The sequence below is a fragment of the Crassostrea angulata genome, chromosome 2 (assembly GCF_025612915.1).
Source record: "Crassostrea angulata isolate pt1a10 chromosome 2, ASM2561291v2, whole genome shotgun sequence".
NCBI lineage: Eukaryota > Metazoa > Mollusca > Bivalvia > Ostreida > Ostreidae > Magallana > Magallana angulata.
In genome coordinates this window covers 37481556-37500589 of record NC_069112.1, presented here as the reverse complement: position 1 = coordinate 37500589, position 19034 = coordinate 37481556, and the positions used below count along the sequence as shown (strand labels likewise).

Below are 19034 nucleotides of genomic sequence, written 5' to 3'. Positions count from 1 at the left end.
TTGACCACATAATCTTTGCTTGTACAATTTAAGCTTCAAAAAATGCATATATGTAACTTAAGATAGATAAATTGTTATATTATTTATAAAAACAGGTCCTTGTGACACAATTCTATTAGACAAAAATGTATCAGAAAACTTTTGGCCATTGAAAAAAAATAGCTGAGTTTTGATATGATAACTATTTCTATCCTGGTCATATATAAGTTAATACGGTACAATTACACAAATTTTTGCAAACAATAACATAACAAAGACAAAGTATATAGCATATTGTACATACATTAATACCAAATTATCAGAGTCAATATTCACAACGAATTTCTTTGAATACATTATATATATATATATATATATATATATATATATATATATATATATATATATATATATATATATATATATACCTACATCTTTCTATTTATCTTTATATCTATTTTTCTATCAATCGATCGATAGAAAGATATAAAGAAAACTATTTTTCAGGAAAACGCGTTTATAAGAAGTAATTCACACAAGCATTATACTCAAAATCAACAAAGATTCATTAACTGCAAATGATGTTGAAATAGTTTTAACGGAATTATAACAAAACTGAGAAAAAAAACATACTTTGCTGAAACGCACCCTCAAACTTGCCAAATTTCAAAGCACGGCTAAAAAAAGTTTAAGGCGATTTTAAATTCATACATTTTTTTATTTCCCTAGATATACATGTGCATGTATGCAATCTTTGAAAAGAATTCAAATTGTATGTATAAAATATTTCTTATATTATATTCTGCATTTTTTAGTTCTTCACAAACCCTTTTTTTTTGTTTCATCATACAATTTTTGAATTCCCGTCTCTGAAAAATGTGATTCCCCTGGCATGTCATACGTTGGATCTAGTGCACGGTTCATGTTTATGAATCCGCTATTTTCCAACATCGAGAACGGCCTAATATCCTTCGCAATAAAAACGCCGATATATCTCGTAATATCACAATGTTTTGTCAATGATCTGGGGTATTTATTTCTCAGACCAAGTGCTTCTGGTAAACGAAGTTGCCCAGTTGATATGTGTTTGTTTTTCTCACAATTATCGGCTGCAGCTTTTGTTTTCGATAACGTGATCTCATGTCTTCGCAGGATATGAGCAGTCATAGTTGACATTATACATTTACCAGTCATATATACTTTATCTGCGTTTTACAAATGTTACAAACAGCTATTTTTCTATCCTCTGTTCCATGTTTAAGGTAATCGAAGTTATCCCAAAACTGCCGACTTCTTCCCGGCCATTTTCGTGAATGATGTTTACTTTAACAGGTCGAGACCACTATATTTTGTGACGTCGGCATACATTTGCATACTAAATTATCCATCTGTTTACTTTTTTGACAAACCAATCAGGTCAATGAGTTGCAAGGCATTCTGGGCTACTATAAGTTTCACTGTATATAAAGCGTATTGAAAATATATACCATTTTGAATTGTCCTTTGGAAACTCATTTTGAATGAACTTTCAGAATTTATGAAATTAATATGGACAATTATGTCTGAACTTCAATTTCTATGCTCACATTTAAAAAAATATTGCATATGACGACTTATATCAACCTATTTAAATACCACATTGTCAATGTTCAAAACAGGGGTATGTACTATTGAATTAGATACAGTGAGTACCGTTTTTTCACGTGATACCCCATATTTGGGACAACATTGGTAGAATGCACGTTGATATTTTCTTCAGGGACATAATCAGAATGTTTAACGGACAAATACTATATGATGCATAGCTTGCGCTTCTGCGTTTGTACATTTGTGCATTTCTACTACCGTGGCTATTCACGTATGTTAAAGTTAAAAATGAACAGTTACCTGTATTTATTTCTAGTGCACACACTTATTCAATTATTTCTTATGAAAGTTTGTTTGTACTTGTATGCGTATGTTTGTCAGTCGTTTGATACTGACCATTTTTGAAGCAACAATTGATCAACAAAAACAACAGTATTTTTCAATGTGAGCATGAAACAAAGTTAATGGTACGTAATATTTGCTTCTTCAAAAGTAAAAATCAAGATGTACAAACATTCCGGCAAGCAATTAAATATTGTGAATGAAACATACAAAATTCACGTGCGTTTGTTGAATCGTAAATCCGTTGTAGACCGTCATGCATTGCAACTCATTCACTGGATTGGAGAATCTGTTTGACGTTAATACTGTCACGTGCTAAATAATGATATCCATATAAGGTAGTGTATCCGATCTGTTTAACGGACTAGCCAATCAGAGAGAGCGTGTAAAAACCAAACCTCAATCGAATCAAAATTCGGGAAGAACGTGCCGAATCGAACCGACTCTTTTTCAATCGCGAAAAACCGATCTTTCGGTTAATCGTGACAGCCCTACTTACATGTAGTTCATATTTAATAATCACTTAATGTGTCTATCTAGTCTGTAAAAATATTATATTAATGAAGGCATTTTTAATGTTCAACAACAAAGCTAACTATATTGTGTATACTGTGATTTACTTAATCAGGCATTAATTAAATTAACAAAAAAACCTTCAAACCATCAACAGCGTGTTCCAATTAAAGAACCAAAACCACTGCAGTAAATATATGCACTTATATGCCGTATAAATTTATGTTTTATATGAACAGATCGGCAATAAGTATATAATATTCAGATAGCAATTATTATTCTTAATGAGTCGTGCATGTTTTTTTTAATTAAATACAGGATTTCTTTTTTTCAGATTATTTATCATAGATTTAAAGGTTGTGTATTTTAAAACCCCGAGACATGCATTCATTGCATTATTTTCAAGTTTGGATGAAATCCATATAATCGTGTTTTAATATGTACAAGGGGTGTTCAAAAGGTTTGTGAATACATGCATTGTCATTCCGAATAACGCCGCATTTTTTTTTAGAAAGTATTATGATATTTTAATATGTACTCTCAAATGTGTATGTATAAAAATAAGGGCATGTATCTTTTTACATTAGAGTTACCATTATTTATACGTTATTTATATAAATTGCAGTCATTTAGTTATATCGACGTTTTTATAACGTCTAGACCCTTGGCTTCTATGATAGTAATATGGCTCATTCGCCCTCTGGGCAGAGGGTACAATAGCACACCCATAGAATAATTCCTCCTACAGTTTTCAAGATACGATGTTGTTCTTTTGTAGATCAATTGTACATACATCAGAGTGGTGATATTGCTAGCTAAAGATTTTTATTTTTGATTATTAATTCCTTTTTTAAATACCAGCTGTTGAACGTTGCCATGTTTGGCTTAATATTGCATATAGGGTACCCCTATTGCAGGGTTAACTCTTCCTACAGTTTTCAAGATAGCAAGTAAATATTTTCCCCTGTTCTTGTTTCTGTATGTCTTTTGTTATATTCGAGAATATCTGTGCCGTCAACTCATTTTTTTTTTAATTTGATGTCCACCAATCCTAAATTGTAATGTTCTGTCACACCTCTTAAACAAAACAAATGCTATTATTCAACCAGAGAGTGTACACAGGTGCTTCAGGAGTTTCATTGCCAAGAATCTTATTTTCTTACAATATGTTAATTTCTTCGTCTGTAATAGCGCCAGTTTTCACTTGTCAGGGTCCAATAGGTATCGATAGGAGGTCATCTTTACAGGACTTCTACATTCGCATACCATCTAAATACATCCCAACTTATAACATTATTGCCTTTATCTGTTTAATGAGAGGTGCAGCTGGAGGTTCCATAGAAAACAGGTATGATTTATTTGCCTGTCAACTTTTACAGAGTTCAGAATGATTGTCTAAAGTCTTTATTGGTCAGATGTTAAGGTCGTGTGAAGATGACTTCCTATCGATACCTGTCAGATCCTGAAAAGTTTAAGGGGAAGTGGGTGGTTTTTTTTTTAAGACTGATTGACAATCCCATCTTGACTTGAAGCTGTAATGGAAGACCTCCTCGTTTTTTGCAACGAGCTCAATTCTAGTTTTGTTGTATTTTTTCACTGTTACTTCCGATATGATTGGCTATATTTTATCTTTCGTTCAGGTATATCCCCAAAAGTTACAACTATCAATCAATGTTTTACCATATATTGTTCAAAATAATAGAAGAATGTGCAATAGTTAGTCGTTAACATAAAAGTCATGGTCGCTTTTCAACATCTTAAATAAGCTGCGACAAGACTTTGACCATGCAGCTTTATCTCTCTCCGGCCACATTGGTTACAAGCAGCACTTCTTTCTCATGATAAAAAATTATGTCATGTCAACCAGTCATGAAACGTATACCCATACACCGTACACCCAAATCATGTATATCTTTTTATTGGTAAACACGTTGGATCTTAACCATGCGGTTGTGTTCTGTTAGCATCATATCACATTCATTTAATTGACAGTCTATTTAATTGTGAGCGCATACCTGTTAAAAGTATCGAACGTATAGCGTACTGGATAGGCAAATCTAAAGATTTCTGATTCGAAACCCATTACAGACGTTGTATTTTCTTTTCTTTTATCTTAGATCAAAAACCGATTTAACAAGTTTTAGTTCAAATTACCTCTATCCTCGGTTATACAATCTTTCTCTTTCTGTGCTCTCTGTTAACTGAATGACAATGGGGTTTATCAAACACTGATATATATAAATATTATCAGGTGATAATTTCGGTCTGGGCGTTATCAAATCTATCATAAAGCCCTTCGGGCTTTATTGAATTTGATCACGCCTCGACCAAAATTATCACCTCATAATATTCAAAGAATGATTCCTTATTACTTATATTTATATAATTTTAGGCCCTAGTACGATTAAATATTTAAATATGAATAAGCAAACCCCGCTTGCGCCTCAATCTGGCGTCATATGTATTATGGGTTATATAGTACAAAATCGATACGTAGTGTTATCACAGACAAAGACACTGGATAATGTTCATATACTGTTATAACAACAATATGCTGACCATTATCGGATTAAGAAAAAACATATTTTTGTTTATAAACTGTATCTTTATTAGAATACTCAAGATTATAAGCATTTGAGGAAAATGTACAAAAGTAGACTTCTTTTAATTTTAGAAATGACAATTAAAACGTGACCGGCTTAAAAAACTTAAACACATATAATATTTACAAATTACACACATTAATACATTGCGGTTTAAAATTACGCAATTCAACTCCATCATAATTCTTTTTTTTTTTTACATACTTAAGTTAAAATAAATGTTATATAAATTATTTACAATAAAATAAATATATTGTGCGATATTGTCTGTGAAGCTGCAGGTCTGTAGCTCCCGGTCTAAAAAATGGATGGACGACCTTGGAGCTACAATTCCGTACGTGTTAAAAACTTGCAATTTACGTGTGAAAATAAGCTTAATCAGTCAAAAATTAATGTAATTTTTAGTGCGTTGTAAATTGCATTTGTGCTATGCCCTGGACCAACTGGGGACCTCAAGGAGGCCCCCAGACCCCCTGCCTAAAACTGGCGCCCCATCTAACTTCAAATCCTGGATCCGCCCCTGTAATCAGCGTACTACATATCATGCACGGATCTGGGAGGGGGGGGGGAGGGTACGTCTGGTCCCTCTGAAAGTTTTTATTTATTTTAGGTAGACCCAGCTTTTAGGAAATTTGTGTCAAATCAATTTTTTTTAAGATTTGAAACTACTTTTAAAAACTTATTAAAAAGACTAAAATATTTGTACGTTTGTTTTCCTATAGTGAGCTTCAGCTCACATGGTCCAAACATTCAACTGTCAAATGTTAGAACCATTTAACAACAAAATGTTAGAACCATTTACAATGTAACAAGAGCTTGGACTTTGGGTAGTTGTGTCAAACAACATTGTGACATAGGCCTGTCTATTCCATTGTTTGTCACTCAGCCATGAATTTTTTAAATCAACAAGTTTTGTCTGGCTTTTGAGGTAAGACTTTGCAATATGTGTATATCTGTGTCTATTTCACCTGTTTATTTTTAACTTGAAACCATTTTTAACTTGTTTTGACGCAAGAAAAAGAAAGTTAAATCTTACCGAAATTATACACACAAATTCATCATGTTATAATTTTAATAAAAATCTAATGATAGTCATTAACTAAATAAATTCTTGTTGATTTTCTACAGAAAAAAATATTTAAAAAATATTACATTTATTCTTCAGACGACCTTTCAAAAAATTCACAATATCGAAAGGAAAATTATCAATGGACACGCCAACGTGGGTGATAACTCTAGTAACAATATTATCGCCGAAACAGACAAAAAAAAAACAACAACAAAACACCGGCATATTTAGAATGAACATGTAGCGATAAACTGAACGTATTTTTTGACAGTATTTTCAGTATGCCACGTTTTATTACAAACAAATTATGTAGTAGATTTTTTTTGAAGTTTATAACATGAAATAAATTTCATACATCAATAAGATTTTCTCACAGTCGTCTGACGTTAAAAATATTTCTTTTAATAACAAGATTATTCCCAGTAAAATATAATAATGCTTTTATAAAACATGAGATTATATTATAATAATACGAAATATTTTTAACGTCAGGCACATGTGGATTTTCTTTCTGTCGACAATTGCAAACACACATACATAAGAATGGGTGCATACGAAGAAAAGAAGTAACTTCGTTATATATGGATGTGCTCAAAGGCGCTAAAAACTTGCGATAATGTAAATCCGCGAAATTACAGCGTGACGTCATTTCTCCACAATGCCTACTGCGCATGAGGATTGTCGGTAACCAAGAACTTAGACGCACTTACGACTGTAACAGACGTACAACAACGTTATTATCTTACGACAGCTTGACGTTAGTCTATAACTGATATGTTTTAGTTGAATTATGGCGGTTTTACCTTATTTTTTTCATAAGCAAAATAAAGAGAAGAAGCTCCTATTCGATAACGCGCTATGGTGTACCATGAAAAGACAGTGCCAGAGCTCCTTCTGTATCCCGTGTTGCAAAATATATTAATGGTTGCTGGAATTTATTTTTCTTAATCTTATATGAAGCAAAATTATCATCATTACAAACCTTACCTATAGGAATAGAGATATATCATGCGCCATCAATTCCGGGTATGTCGAATTAGTAAACGAAAATTATTTTATAATAAAGGCGTTTTCTTTTATTCCTACAAATGCATTAAATCAGTAAAACATAGGCATACCTGATTTAATATCAGTATGTAATGTAATAAGCGTACTACATATTATGTACGGATCTAGTGAGGGGGGAGGGGGGTGGGGGTTCCGTCTGGTGAATAACCCCTAAAACGTAAACGTACGCTTGTCGTAAGTTTAAAGTGTACTCGTGGACGTACGACTTATTGTGAATAGATCCCCAGAATTGCTCATACGTGGATCTGACCCATGATTACAATATGTTCTTAATCGGGAAAGGAGTCTTACAACAGGGGGTGAAAACATGAAATATATTAAAGGATTCAAACAACTATTAACAAGCAATGAAAAATTAAACATTTCATGGACTAGGTTTAAACTTCTATTTAGAAGTGGTCTGTCTTTTAACACTGCAAAGTCGATTATGTAAAATAAAGGATATATTGTGCTTAGGAGATAAATCACGATAATAATCCAAAACATGAACGACATCGAATTTGCTATTCTGGTTCGTCGAATCAAAGCTGTTTGGTTATACAGATAATACAGCTTTCGAACATTAAAAACAACTACAATAATAAATGGTAATCCACCAACATACAAAGCAAACCCAAGTGCATTCAAACCAAGCGTTTCGACAGATATTATGTTCTTTAAAAGTAGCACTATAACTGCTCCGTATCCGATGGAAACGATAATAGAGCTTATCCAAACGACACAGGACATCCACAAAATTGTTTTACAGGTCAATTTCAAACTTCGCAGGGGGTTTGTAATGAATACAAAACGTACATATGATACTAATACCATATGGAAAAATGCCGAGTGGATGAATAAAAAGGAGACTATATTATATATATTTTCATGATAATGATCATTAAAAAAAGATTTAAATGGATCAGGTAATATTCTAACATATTGCGTCACAGAGGCGAGCAGGTCAGACAATGCTAGGCATCCAATCATGAAGTAAGTCGGAGTGTGCAGCTGTTTAGAGAAAATAACAAAACACACGGTGAAAGAATTTCCAATAAATCCAATGCAGAAGAAAATTGATGCAGCAATAACAACATATGTATTCGCCATTTTACCGCGTTTTGTCCCGATGCACAATTTCATTAAAATGAATATCGATTTTTTTTTCCGTTTAAACTATTTGTGCACTGTTGCTACTACTGGTAAATAAGTTGTCTACGTCGTCGTCTGTAAATTAAAAATGAAAGTTAATTTTATTCATTAATTTTTATCAAGACATAATATATTGTAATATAAATATGATTGATAACAGATGAAAAATAACATTTCACCTATTTAACATTTGACCAATATAAGTTGCACCTTGAACTTCAATTGTAAATTTAAAAAAACAATGTAACTAAAGATATGAATATACCGACTCACTGTTATATTCTGCTGAAACCTTTATCAATTTATATGACCAGGACCCAACGTCATTAAAATTATTTTGCCACTTTAAAAACAAAAGTACAGTAATATAAGGTTAATACTCAGACTTGAGGGTGGTTATTGACAGGAGTGGGGATGTTGTGGGTTATTATAGCAGGGCTAGTATCCTTTATATTGGTCATTCTCAAAAAATGTCTGTTTTTTCTGTCTTTTAACTGGAAAAGGATAACATTTCTGCCAGTGATGTTGCAGATTATACTATAATAAGTCAACCCTAAAATAATTTATCTTGGCGTTTTGAAAGAAATACTGCATGTAGTCTGATTAAATTCTAACAGGCAAGTCATGTCACAATAACAAAATGTGTTTGGAGCTTACTTAAAACAGACACACAGAAATAAAATCGGTGTAAAAATGGCCCAATTCTTTATTTCGTATTAATTTAATACATCTTTAGAGTAATGCAATCATTATTCAACCCTTATGTCTTTAGTCAATTATTTTTATTGTCCGAATAAAATAAAGGTAAAGGTATGTCCTATTAGTTCTCGTCACTTCTGTTACCAAAATGAAAATACAAAAATAACAGTTAATCGCCCGTTCCTGGAACTCTTCCAATAACCCTCAATGTTACATCATTTCCTAATGTCTCAAATTCTGAAGCGCCATGATTTTGATGAAGAAAACAGACAAAAAGGTGGGTAAGTTTGTCTCACTGGAGGTGTATGATATACATATGTCCTATATGCTACCTTCTTTATATTCATACTATTGTTTATTTCCATTATTTGACTCAACAAAAATATGAATTAGGATTCACATAAAAGATTTCAATCTAATGATGTCACCAGAAGAGGCTATTATATTAGATCAGGGGTGTTTATATCAAATATGTCCATCCTGTTACTGTCACTCATGTTACAGTCGGTTCAAGCATATCTTTTACAACATATACCATAGCATAGCATAGCATTGAAATCTCATAGCATAGCATTGGAATCTCATACCATAGCATACAATCTCATAGAATCGCATTCGTTATATCATATCATAGCATACCATAGCATAGCATACAACATTATTTTAACTCGGTTTTAAATGTTTTTATTTGAAAAAATAAATGTTCACATAATAGATTTTTGGTAAACTTTGGCTTATTATCATTTTACTTCTAAAAGTGTGGAACTCTCCTGTGTATGGAGGCGTTTTTGTTCAAATATCATAGCATACCATAGCATAGCATAGCATACGAAATCATTAAGCCCTTCATTTCAATTTCTCATAGCATAGCATACAAATCTCATAGCATACAATTAAAACCGCATACCATAGCATAGCATAAAATTGTAAAAGATATGCATGAAATGACTGTACCAGTAAATTTGTAACAGTAGTTACATATTAAGTAACAGGACGGAAAGTCGAGACTTTAATATGAAAACACTTTTTTATGTCCAACAAAAATATTAATTAAGTTTTGAAAGTTTAATTTGTAAGTTATTAAAGCATGTAAATTTTGTTGTTATATGCTGGAATTTGAACTATTTCCTATGAAAATGTACTTTTGGTAACAGTGTATACGAAGAATGCAACATAGTGGACAAACTACTCAACAAACGTGACAGCGATGCATCTTTCAGAATTTTAAAATATATCCATATATTTATAATGATAGTTCTAAAAATTTGTAACAAGGTAAAGTCCTTAAAATATTTATAAATTGATCCACATTTCAAAACTATTAAACACGTTTTGGTAACAGAGTGGACAAATACGATAACATACCTCAGAAATTAAATACAACTGTCTGTCTGTCTGTCTGTCTGTCTCTCTCTCAGGAAGAAATTCATTTGAATTTATTTTGCTGACTTAATCGGCAGCTGCAAAAGCAAAGACACTACAGGGAGAGGAGAGAAAATTCACTGCTGTGTGCAGAATACTTAGAAAAAGAAAAAGAAACTAAATATCGTTACGAGTAACGAGTAATTCTTCCGTCCGATTTGTTTTATATGATACGATGTAATACCGATACTCTCTGCCAAATCTGAGATCCTGTTGAAACTAGGTTTTTTGTCTCGGGACCGAAAACCGACGAACGAAAATGATTAATGAAAATAAAAGCTGGTATTTCTTGTACATTTGCCTACTGTACATCATTGTTTATCAGGCTAGATGAAACACAAAAGAAAGTCTGTTAAAAACATGAATTGTTTTTTAACCCTTCCGTAAGTACCGAAAGTAACGGTAGACAAAAAAAAAAAAACAACAAAAACCGTTAAACACATCTTCAATCAATTGACTATCATTCATAAAAGTTTCGTGTCTCAATCACTTACAGTGACTAAAATCTCGCTGGTATCAAATTTGTAAAAAGGAAAGCTACTTAAGATATTTGATATATTTCATCGGAAGTAGAATATTTTTGCTTATTTTACATTGTATAGTTAACATAAATAGGATTTTTACTGATATATTCATTCCATGTAAACTAAATACAATACGAAAATAATGATGATTTTTAGGTGCTTCCGGTGACCACCGGAAGTTACGACGTATCAAACAAAATAATGTAAACACAGATACATACTTAGGGCTATCATCCAACAAAGTTTGGTTGTTTAGGTCGTCACCGTTTTTGAGATATCGTGTAGTCAATTTTTTGTTTCTTGACAGGAAACGGACAAACAGAAATGCTCAGTGAAAATGAAAGTTAGCATTTCTTGAACATTAGACAACTTTACTTTTATTGTTTATCAATTTTACTAAAATTGTCAAAGAAAAACAGTTAAACTTTCAAACAACTTGATTTGTTTGAACCCTTCCGGTGAGGATCGGAAGTGACGGTGACAAAATGAAAGCAATTAAACGCATTTTCTATCAAATGTCTATCTTCCATGTAAGTTTCGTGTCCTGATCATTTGCACTTTCTGAGATCTCGTGGGTAAAACATTTGTTAAAAAAAGGCTGTATGGGATAATTAAGATGTCTCACCGGAATTAGAATATTTTGTTTATTTAATATCGGATATACGACATATGTTAGGATTAATATTTATATTTCAATTCTATGTGAAATAAATTAAAGGCGAAACAAAAATTGAAGTGCTTACGGTGACGACCGGAAGTTATGAGGAACAAAACAATATAGTTTAAAGACATCTATAACTATAGGTCTATAATCCTACAAAGTCTGAATGCTCAAATCCTAATCATTTTAAGGATTTCGATGTCACAAGCTTTTTGTCGCGGGACAGGAAACGGATGACAGGAAATGAATTTTGGAACAAATGAAAGAAACTCCTCGAGATATTTTTTTTCCCTATCATTCCTGCAAATTTTATGAAAATCTATCGCGCCATCTCTGAGCAATTTTGTGGACAAAAAAGGGGAAAAGAAATCAAAATTCGTACCCAATTTTTTAGCCATCGCGAGCTCTAGAGAATGGCGCCACTGGCGTAAAAAAGCAATAGCACAACTTCAGACCATGGTCTACATGACCTATCCTAAAAATTTCATATTCATATCTCTTATACTTGTCGAGATCAAGTGAATCGTAAAATATACAAAATCAGTGATAAATCGGTGCTGGAATTGACGACGGCAAAAATATTAAAAACAAAATAAATTCAGATCACTTTCGATCATCTGTAAAAACATGGTTGAAACCGGTTGGATAGTTTCCGAGAAATCGCGTGCAAAATATTTGTGGGAAAAAAATAATAACTAGATATTATCTCGTTACGAGTAACAAGTAGGTCTTCCGTCTGATTTTGTTAAAATGATACGATGAAATACCGATACAATTTCAGAATTACCCCCCCCCCCCTTTTCACTTTCAGATAATGAAAAAAAAATCCCTAAATAGGTCATCAATGGGCAAGGCAATTTTTTTTTCACACGGATATTGTTATGATCAACAACTTTGCTTCTATAATGTATTACAAAATCTTGATCGGTTTTAAGTTATTTGTAATCGACTTTACGAGTGTCTTGGTCCCTAGAAAAAGGACCAGCCCCTTATTACTGATTTTATACGAAAGGTCTCGCAAATACTAATTTTTTTTGTTTTTACATCTATCTAAAATGTTGTTCAATTTTGAGATAAAAATGATTGAATATTTTTGGGGCCAGCCCTGTAGATTCTTAATCGGGACAGACATCGGTGTTTCGATTGGTGGAATCGATAAGAATCATCAATGCAGACATTTTCTCTACTACAATGCTTAACAAAATATGTCTCCTTCTCTGGATATATTGCGTCAAAAGTTCAGGACTTTGTCCCTAAAAATCCCTAATAACGTCAAAATGACTGTGGCAATGAGTTTTTCAAACACATATTGTTACGATCAAAGACTTTGCTTCTATAATGCTTTTAAAAATCTTGATCGTTTTTAGGTTATTTGTAATAACCTTTACGAGTCTCTTGGCCCCTAATTAATGGGGTCAGCCCCTTTTTTGATTTCGTTGGAAAGAACTTATTATACTCTACCACTTTTGTTATATATGTCTTAACAAAATATCAACTGATAAAAAGATACAGATCAAAACGTATGACAGTTTTGATTCAAAATACGAACCCATCTTTTTTAGGGCATTGGAGAGCTCCAAGAATTGGCGCCACTGGCGTTAAACAAATACAATAGGCTCAACTTTAAACTATGGTCTATTTATCCTGAAAATTTCGTAATCATATTTCTAATTGTTTTCGAGTTTTGTGTGCACAAAATGAGTTGTGAAAAATTACAAAATCACCGATAAATCGGTACCGGAAGTGATGACGTCAAAAATTTCAAAAACATAAAAGAATAAGATCATGTCTAATCATCTGTGGTAAAAGAAAACGTTGAGATCAATTGGATAGTTTTCGAGAAATCGCGTGCACAAAATTTGGGTGAAAAAGAATAAACAGTTTGAAAACAACAAGGTCTTTCGCTGGAAACGGAAAACCTTAATTATAATAAACAGTACGAAAACAATAATGTCATAGCTTTGCATTGACTACATTAGCTCAAACATAATAATATGTTGATAAATAAGGGATGGTACATCGACTTAATTTTGATTTCTGGTTTAAAAAATCAATCCTAAACCTAAATTGAAAATGTCTATGTACAAGTTAATGAAAAATAGACGCATAATAAACAGATTACATGTTACATATAAATGTATTGTAGTGAACTTATTAAAAACGAAAGGTTACATATAGGCTTTTCCAGTTTTCTAGACTTCTTTTTTCTTGAAGCGGGGTCACATATTCTTTGAATTACATGTATCTTGTTGAAAACTCTGATTATGAAAAAAAAGCATCACTGATATATTGATTTCTTCTGGTTCATACACACATACAGCCTCGAATTTTTTAAACACATCGTTATTTTGTAATGATGATTAATTGATACACGTATACTTTAAAATCTTATCGACTATAAGAATATTTTTTTTAACAATTGAATAAATGTAACAAATCTAACAAAGTAAAATATAATATAATATAATATTAAAAGGTCTTAGACAAGCACGTAGCATCTTTTTTTAAAGTAGGGGGGGGGCAGACTCATCCAAAAAAAAACAAACCACTAGGGAAATTTAAAGTTTTCAAAAATTTTCAAAATCTTAATCCGGGGGGGGGGGGGGGGGGGGCATTAAAATTTTGGTCATCTTTTTAAATTGTGCATGTAAACCATTTTATTACATTTTAAACATTAAAAAAGACTAAAATTCTGATCTAAAATCGTGTGTATGTCCGTATGCAGACCTTTACCTTTCTAATCTTTCGTTTAAAGAAGCTTTCAAAGTTGTGAAGTTGTAAGTGAAAAAAAACTGCATCAAATAATGGTCCATATTGAAACTTGCATGGTCGATTAAACTTATTAAATGACTCATAACTATCTTCAAATAAAAGAGTGATTTTGATTTTCAGGATGCTACGGCAAGTGTAAGGTTTAAGACTCAATTCGTGTAGTATTTTTTTCTAACATCCAGATAATCCTTTCATTGCAGTTATCTGCATTTTAATTGAGTTATTTTATTCATTAGCAGTAAATGTTATATCATGAAATAAATATTTCATCTTAAAAAACGTGTTGTTGAAAATGAAATTCTAATTATTTTTTTTTCATTGCATTTCCCCTAATCTATTTCGATTGGTCTTCAAGGAATTGTATAATGAATTAAAAATGAATATTTGATAGTCAAACAATTTCAGAAAATTCTGAACAAAACTTGAATGGGCCATTTTCACGTTTTTGGTTAAAATTTATTAATATTATTATTTTTTTTTTTACTGTTTACAATGATTCAGTAAGGTGTTTAAAGAAACCTTGTAGTCGTCTCAAATTTGACTGTCGTATATAAGCAAGATACAGAGCTCACAGTTCTGTGTTATGTTAACAAAGCTCGGCTCATATTTTTGTTTTGTTTTGCAATTAGAGGAACAACAATGGCACACGCCTTTTTTACTTAACAAATAATTATTAGCTCTGTATCTTGCATCTTACTTTACGGCTGACTCTCAAACTTTGGTGTATCTTTAGAAATAGATTTCTAAAGTATTGTAAACAATAAAAAAAAAGAAAAAAAATCCTAACCATGCCCCTTTAAAGCAAACCTCTAATAATTTTGATATACATGGAATGTTCATTAATAAAATCATTGCTTTATAAAGACAAACACATACATGTTAGCAAAATGTGAGATGTATTTTGATTTATGTACACGTAATGGTTAATAGTCAATAAAGAAATGTGATAGCTTCATTTACCATTCAGGGACATTATGACTTATTTATGAGTTATTTAATTTTATTGATATACAGGGAATGGTTGTTTATGAAATAATGTTTTATACAAAAAACAAACTGTTTTACTAAAGATTTAGAGAAATATTTTACTACAATTTTTTCAACCGGTTACTAAGGTTGAAATGAAGGCATTATGCAAAACAAGTGGGTTAATATTAAGGTGGCTCATTACACCTTGAAATATTTTCAAATCAGCAGAAAATTACCTGGTTATGATAAATATCATAATGGATAAAAAGATATTTAAGTCATATAGAAATGTGCAATATTTGATGAAAAATTACATCTGATTGAATTTGATTGTACAGTAGGAATATTTATGAGTTTAAGAAGAACCAAAAATTTGTTTCAAATTATTTCGATCGCTCGCCCATTTACATAAATTCTCCACCGCCTTTCATGTACTACTTCATCATTTCATATTGGCAGCGCTGAATATCATATATATGAAATACAAACATTTCCTAGTCTTCATTGTCTCTTCTGTGGTTTATTTTGGCCAAATTTTGAATTTAATTCAAAACTCAAAATGCGAACATACTTCTATTTTTTATATCACTATAAGACTATCATGAATATCCCTTCTTGATTTATAAATTGGGGTGATCATAAAAAACCAAAAACCAGAAAGGTCGAAGAAAATGCAGTTGACCTTCATCGATTTTATTTACGTCATCCCATGAAAACTCAGGAGCGGATCTGTAACTGAATATAGTAATACCCTATTATAAACACCATAATATAATGTATCTTTACAGAGCACAATTTGATAAAGACCAGTATGGAATACATTCTAACAACGTTCGCCATGCGGACAAGTACAAGTAAATTCGCTCTAAACAAACTAACAGTACTTGATTGTCTTTTTTCTAGAGGTAAAGAATTCCAGTTCATCGGCATTTCATCCTAACTCGGTATGACTTATCCGTGCTGTCAAATTTAAGTCTTTGAGGTACGGTCTACATATAATTTGATACACAATATAAGGCCAAGTTCAAATAATAAGGTGAAATGAACTCCATCTCAATATCATCTACATTTGTTCCAAGATTAAGGTCTGAATAAGAGAATAATACTTACAGCTATGATTTCAAAATGTTCGCATTGTGTAGTGGCATTGGAAAGGTTTGCGTGTCCACTGCGAAATCGACAAGTGTATCGTCAAGAAGGCAAAGGTCGAAAGCGTTACAAAGTACATCCATGGCACAATGCAATGCACATCCTACAATAGACTACAATAAATTTGATTTCCAGGGTATGGACAGCAAAAACACTTTGATCCGTAGTTTTCAAAACATAGCCTCGTTTAATGAAGAATTGTTCAGAAGAATGTACTATCATAAAACCATGTAAATGAAAGACCGCTGCCCAGGAATTCATTTTAGATTCTTTTCATTGTTTTAGGTCTTTTATACATAACCACGTTTCAACTATATTCTGAGTTAAACTTTGATCATATCCCGAAGTACATTCCTTTATCCTTCAGGACCAATCAGTCAGTAAATGTTTGCCCTATTCACATTGATATGTTTAAATATTGACATTTTTCAAGTGCCTTTTTCTGTGATAACATCACGATTCAAATTTATAACGTATACTGTTGGACGCAATGGGACATAATAATTATAGGAAAAATCGATAACGTAAAAATGTCAACCTTATATCACTTAGTCGTACATTTGTTTAGAATTAAACAAGTAATAGCTTTCCAAAAAGCTTGCCTGACTAATTGAAGCATGCATGTATCAATTAGGCTATCTTATCAGTGATGAATTTTAATTTTCGCTGCTGATCATAGATTTATAAACGAAACGTGCAAATTTAAGACGAAATGTCAGGTTTTTTTTTCGATCTAGAACATGTACATATATACTAGTATCGCATAAAAATCCAATTGTTTTATTATTTTTTTTAAAGGAATGTACACATAACATATAAATGCAGCTTGAAAGCTGGAGATTAAATAGTGATTTTTTTTAAAAATTGTATTTGTTATATTAACCATATAAAAATGAAAGGGTATACAAACACGTTTTGTTTTTGAATGTGTGTGGGGAAGCTTCATCAAAATCATCTTGACAAGCAATTAAAAAAGGGTGAATTCTCAAATTCATGAAAAAACCTAACTTTAACTTCAATTTAATTTCTTATTTGCAATTTCATTTATTACATGCTCCTACAAAAGTGAAAGGGGGGAAAATCTATGATATTTAAATGTATTATATAAAAGTAAAGAAAAGTGCCTGCTGCAAAAAAAGTGGGGAGGGGGAAAGCAGTCCCATACCCCCATCCCAACCCCCGATGCTACGTGCCTGTGATATTTACAGAGCACGGTGTGCTCTGTGGTATTCGCATGACCCCAACGGACTCGTCCACTAATCGGCGCGCAAAAACTATGAATGAGACATTATGGTGCGAAGTCCTGCTTGATGAACTCATCCATTGGCAGAGATCCAGGGGGGGGGGGGGGGGGGCGTCAGATGAATTTTCGACATTTGTTTTGTAACAGCTACATCCATGTATATTATACTTTGGATCGGGTGTTTTGGAAGAGATCTATCGAATTATTAAACACACTTGATTAGTAGTTGTTAAATGTAGTAATGTACATTTAGTAAGACCAGCGAGTTATAATCCCTTTTCAAGATTAATGAAATCGCCCAACTAAACGAAAATCGGGTCACAACCCGCTTTGGTGATTAAGTTCCTCCAGTAATTATTCTTGCTGTATAAATATATATTTGTTTTAATCCAGACTGATAAAACACTTGTAATAATGATAATCCAACACCAATTATTTTTTACATTGAATCGTAATAGGCAATATGTCACAACTTGTTGCGATGACCCTCTCCCCCTTTTTCACCGTTCTAATATGGTGGAGTGCTGATCTATTTTTAAATCAGGATTGCACACGTGCATTGCATGGTGTGCATCCCTTTTACTTGAACACTCTTTCTTGATGTTGTTATATTACATGCAATATAACGTTTCCATCAATTGTGAAGGTAAATGCTGACACCTTAAACATGCATCGGTTAATCTTTTTCGTAAAAAATGATATTGCTTGATCCCATTGTCTGCACTGTTTCGGAGAATGTAACTTTTAAACCTGTGATATGCCTGACGTCATGACGTCAGGCAATAAATACATCTTTGTATATGTATTTATTTGATCAAGCATCGACTCTAGTTATTACCTTATGTCATTTTTATATTAGTTAGGTTGACTTCTTTTTCTCTGGAGTAGATTTTATATTATTGAAATTAAAGGCCAAAAAACCCCCTTAAAACTTCAAATCACAAATTATTGCATGCATGTACTAGTAATATGTAAAACCTAGTGAAACACAAAAGATACTAGTATAGGTTACATGTAATTTTTACATGAGATATACAATACTGTTCTCAAAATTGAACTTAAATTATTTGTATGAATTTGAAAATACAACACAATAAACAGACTAAAGGTAATTATTGACCTTTTTTTAAATTTTCACCCCCTATTACAATTCCTTAAAGGGGATCACAAATTCATTAAATGATTTAGTAGAAAACTTTGATTACGAAGAAGGCATCATTTTCTGGTTATATTTATACGATTTATCAAAAATGAAATACAGAAAACAAAACAAGTTTGGGGAATCGCCCAATGAAAAACAACT

General features: G+C 32.1%; 1 protein-coding gene across 1 annotated transcript; it reads right to left on the bottom strand.

The window, feature by feature from the left end:
* Window positions 1–7341: 7341 nt before the first annotated feature.
* On the bottom strand, window positions 7342–8418 carry LOC128170623 (P2Y purinoceptor 1-like). Its single transcript, XM_052836399.1, has one exon. The coding sequence runs from the start codon at window positions 8281–8283 to the stop codon at window positions 7342–7344; it is 942 nt and encodes a 313-aa protein (XP_052692359.1). The 5' UTR covers window positions 8284–8418.
* Between the last annotated feature and the right edge of the window lie 10616 nt (window positions 8419–19034).

Bases quoted from the DNA above. Each gene is read 5' to 3' on its own strand.
- LOC128170623 (XM_052836399.1), bottom strand. From the start codon at position 8,283: ATGAAATTGTGCATCGGGACAAAACGCGGTAAAATGGCGAATACATAT.